Genomic DNA, 3,863 nt, shown 5'->3' on the forward strand with positions numbered 1-3,863 from the left:
GGTCGTGTCGTTTTTCCGGTTTTCGCCACCCTTCCGCTTCCTTTCTGCTTGCACGAGCCCGCTTGTGAACACGCGAGTCTTCCTCTCTCCGCAAAGTGAGTGAATAAAAACACCGATTTAACAAGCACACATAAAGTTCAAACGAGCGAATGATGAATGTATTTGAAACAATAAAGACCCTCAGTCCTTCATTTGCGAGACTGATATAATACAGAAGCTCAGATTGATGTATTATACTCAGTACGCTAACGTTAGCTGTAATTCACTCAGCCATGTGGCAAAAGAGTAGTAAAAGAAATGTAAAGATGTAGTAAAAGATGGCGTGTGAGCCATTGTTTTATTTAAAGTACACTAAACACTAAATGTCCTCTTATTCTTTTAATATGCATCACTTTAGTAGGAGAAGAACTCAAATATTGTTCAGTTAAGGTTTTATGTACACATTTGTGATGCACCTTTTTTTTGTTTTTTAAACGTATGAATTGAATAAATATTGTGTAAAATTAACTCCTTTACATTCAGAAAGTTTGTTTGCTATAAATAAATTTGTTAAAAGTAAACATTATTGAGGCATTCAGCTCTCAAATATTTTTGAATGATGACCATTATTCTGGTCAAAACTGTTAATATTTCCTATATGTTAATGCATTAATTTCTCTTTATTTGATGTAGGATGCGTTACGTAGCTGCTTACCTGCTCGCTGCCCTTGGAGGCAAAGATAGTCCCAGCACAGGTGACATCAAGAAGATCCTGGAGAGCGTCGGCATTGAAGCCGATGATACTCGTATGAGCAAGGTAAATCTATTCATAAAACTGCGCATGAACACTGAGACAGGATCAAATGTTGTGCTTGTAAAGGACTACATACATTCAGCTTCTCTTTAATGTTGACTTTTCTGTATTGTAGGTTGTGTCCGAGCTCAATGGCAAAAATGTCGAGGAAGTGATTGTCCAAGGTAAGTTTGGTTGTTTTAAACTGGTAGCATAGTGGTTACAGACGTGAGGGACTTGAGAGGATATGTTTAAGTCCAGACTAGGGTTCCCATGGTCATGGAAAACCTGAAAAAATATCGGGGAATTGTAAAACAGTTTCAAAGCTTTAAAAAGTTTTGAATGTCAAATCCGCTGACTATATTGATGTTTATAAAAGCAGAGTTAAAGGGTTAGTTTACCTAAAAATGTCGTCACATTTAATATTCACCCTCATGCCTTTCCAAACCCATAAGATTTTCTTTAATTTTCTTAATTTATAGTCTATTCACCCATAACTCTGACGTCAAACAGAATTGAGTATTCAGACAGACCTTGGTATAATCACATATAAACATTGACCAGCGAACATAAACAGAAGCGCAACCGTACTTGCTTGATGCTCAAGAACCAATGAGATTATCGCGTCACACCAACATGTTTGAGCTTACCCACTAACCAAAGAGGTTTGTTCTCACGCATCAAGCAAGTACGGTTGAGCTTCTGTTTATATTGGTCAGTGTTTACAAGTGATTATACCATGGTCTGTCTGAATACTCAATTCTGTTTGGCTCGAAGGTGTGCATTTAAAGCGGTTTAATGCACAGGTATTTCCAGCCAGTTTAATCACCGTTCTATATTAATGCGCCGATTTCATTGAAGCACACAGAGATTGGAGATGGCACTGTGCACACACACACGTTCAGGAGCACCGAAATACTGGCCCGCAACTTTTATTAATTAAAATAGCTTTACTACTGAATTGCGCTACATTGTTTCTCAGCAACGAGGGGGTAAAATCACAGTTTTTGAATCTCGACTATTCTGCACAGACAGATGATTCACAAACATATTTCTCTTTCTCTCTAAAATTAATTGAAATAAAGGCTAGAATTCATTCAAATAAATGTGATCTTACGGCACTAAGATCATCTCAGTCTGATTTAAAGGGGGCATAATGTTAGATTCAACGAGCCATAACTGATGAAAATAACCGTAATTTTTACTTTTCCAGGTCAAATATTGTTCTGAAAACACCAATAACAGCTTTAACTTGTTAATGCTGGCCAATGACCATGGTATAAGTAGAATATTCATGTCTAACTGTGCGTTAAACAATTTAAATGCACTCCACTTCACATTGGGTGGTTCTTTGCCTCCATGTCGTGCATTAAAATCGTTTATTGCACATCTTGCCGTGGATTGTCCCCTACATAAAAGCCAAATTAAGCTTGGTCATCATATAAAGCGTTAGTGTCTCTTCAGAAGACTTTAAAGGTATAGTGGAGGATTTTTTACTTCCGGGTGGATCACCTATACTATTGGTCCTCCTAATTGTCAATCATTCTGGTGAATCAATCAAACTTATTAAAAAAGTGGAAAGTGCGGGTCTTATCTAAAATTCGGAAAGATCCTCCACTATACCTCTAATTAAACTGCTGGATTCATATGGATTTATTTCAGTCTTTTTATAAACGTTTTAAACCGTCAATGAGTAACAATTTTCATTTTTGGGTGAAACCTTAAGACTTATTTTCATTAGCATTTAAGGTAGTACTTTTGGATATTATGTAGGCTTTTTGTCTTGTTTTATGTAATTTTATTGTACAGCACTTTGGTCTACCTTGAGGATATTAATAATTTGAGAGAAATTCCAGCTTTAAAATAGTTTCATAGGAATTGATTTTGAGTTTATATATTTTTCTAAAAAGCCTTATCCAGCAATCACTAACAAAATTTATTCAGAGTGTATGGGAACCCTCCAGAATTCCTGGATAAGAAATAAGGGTACAGGATCAGTTTGAGCATGTCTCAGTGTGTGTGTTTGTCGCCGTCTGTCAGGTTTCAGTAAGCTGGCCAGCGTGCCGTCCGGTGGTGCTGTAGCCGTTTCCGGCTCTGCCGCCCCATCCGCTGGAGCATCTGCTGCCGCCCCTGCAGGTCAGTGCCTCATTTTACCCGGTCTCTCTCTCTCTCTCTCTCATGGGGTTTGACAGTATAGCTCACAACTTTTTAGCATATAAATGCTAAAAGCATGACATGCTTTAGATATCAATTATAGGCAAGTAGATTCAAAATCTTAAAAGTAACTAAACAGTAAAGTTGCTGAAAGTAATCGAAGTATGTTTTCACTAAATAAACACTTATGGTTGTATTTATCTATTGTGAATGTTGCAAGTATTTCTCAATGTCTTGATCATACTTTCAGCCAACAAACGTTTTGTCATTGTCTTTAAATGTATTTTATTGGCATATTTTAGATATCAGTATTATGAAATATCAATAAATGTGAACTGTTCTGGGTGGAGTGTTGGTTGGTTTCCTTTAGGTCCTGTAATGTTGTTAACGTCTTTATCCCTTTTTCTTTTTTCCTGCAGCGGAGGAGAAGAAAGAAGAGAAGAAAGAGGAGTCTGAAGAATCCGAAGATGACATGGGATTCGGACTCTTTGACTAATCTGTCTCCTCGGGACCAAAATAAAGTTTATTACAAAATGATTTTTGCTTCCTAGTACATTTCAGAATTTAAGTTCTTTTTTTAAGGGATTTTTATTATGTGGAGTAGGATGAGTGATTAGAATCTGTACTCCACTATCACACACAAATACACTAGTTACAATCTAGTTACATTTTCACATTGCCACTCAAATTTTCCTCCAGTAATTTCTATGCAAAAACCCATTGGTTGAAGACATGAAATCAGTCATTTTTAAAAACACACATTATGCTAAACATTGATTACAAAAAGCTTCATGACTGCAAGCCTGAGACTTAAAAAAAAAAAAAAAAAAAAAGGATAATCCTTAGTCTAATATTTCCCTCAGCAAAACATATTAAAAGCTCACATTCCATATAGATATATTGGATCTTTGCACATAAATTGTAAACTAAAACCTCT

The 3,863-nt window shown here is 36.3% G+C and overlaps 1 protein-coding gene across 1 annotated transcript; it reads left to right on the top strand.

Moving 5' to 3' along the window:
- On the top strand, window positions 1-3,463 carry rplp2b (ribosomal protein, large P2 b). The gene is made up of 5 exons (XM_079866536.1): window positions 1-95; window positions 673-796; window positions 909-957; window positions 2,813-2,908; window positions 3,346-3,463. The coding sequence occupies exons 2-5, from the start codon at window positions 674-676 to the stop codon at window positions 3,420-3,422; spliced, it is 345 nt and encodes a 114-aa protein (XP_079722662.1). The 5' UTR covers window positions 1-95; window position 673; the 3' UTR covers window positions 3,423-3,463.
- The last annotated feature ends 400 nt before the right edge of the window (window positions 3,464-3,863 follow it).

Source organism: Squalius cephalus (assembly GCF_949319135.1).
Source record: "Squalius cephalus genome assembly, chromosome: 3".
Classification (NCBI taxonomy): Eukaryota; Metazoa; Chordata; class Actinopteri; order Cypriniformes; family Leuciscidae; genus Squalius; species Squalius cephalus.

Excerpts from the sequence above, each read along its gene's own strand:
- rplp2b (XM_079866536.1), top strand. The coding sequence starts at position 674 with ATGCGTTACGTAGCTGCTTACCTGCTCGCTGCCCTTGGAGGCAAAGAT. Across the intron at positions 797-908 it reads ATGATACTCGTATGAGCAAG|GTTGTGTCCGAGCTCAATGG; the intron begins GTAAATCTATTC and ends TCTGTATTGTAG. Across the intron at positions 958-2,812 it reads CGAGGAAGTGATTGTCCAAG|GTTTCAGTAAGCTGGCCAGC; the intron begins GTAAGTTTGGTT and ends GCCGTCTGTCAG.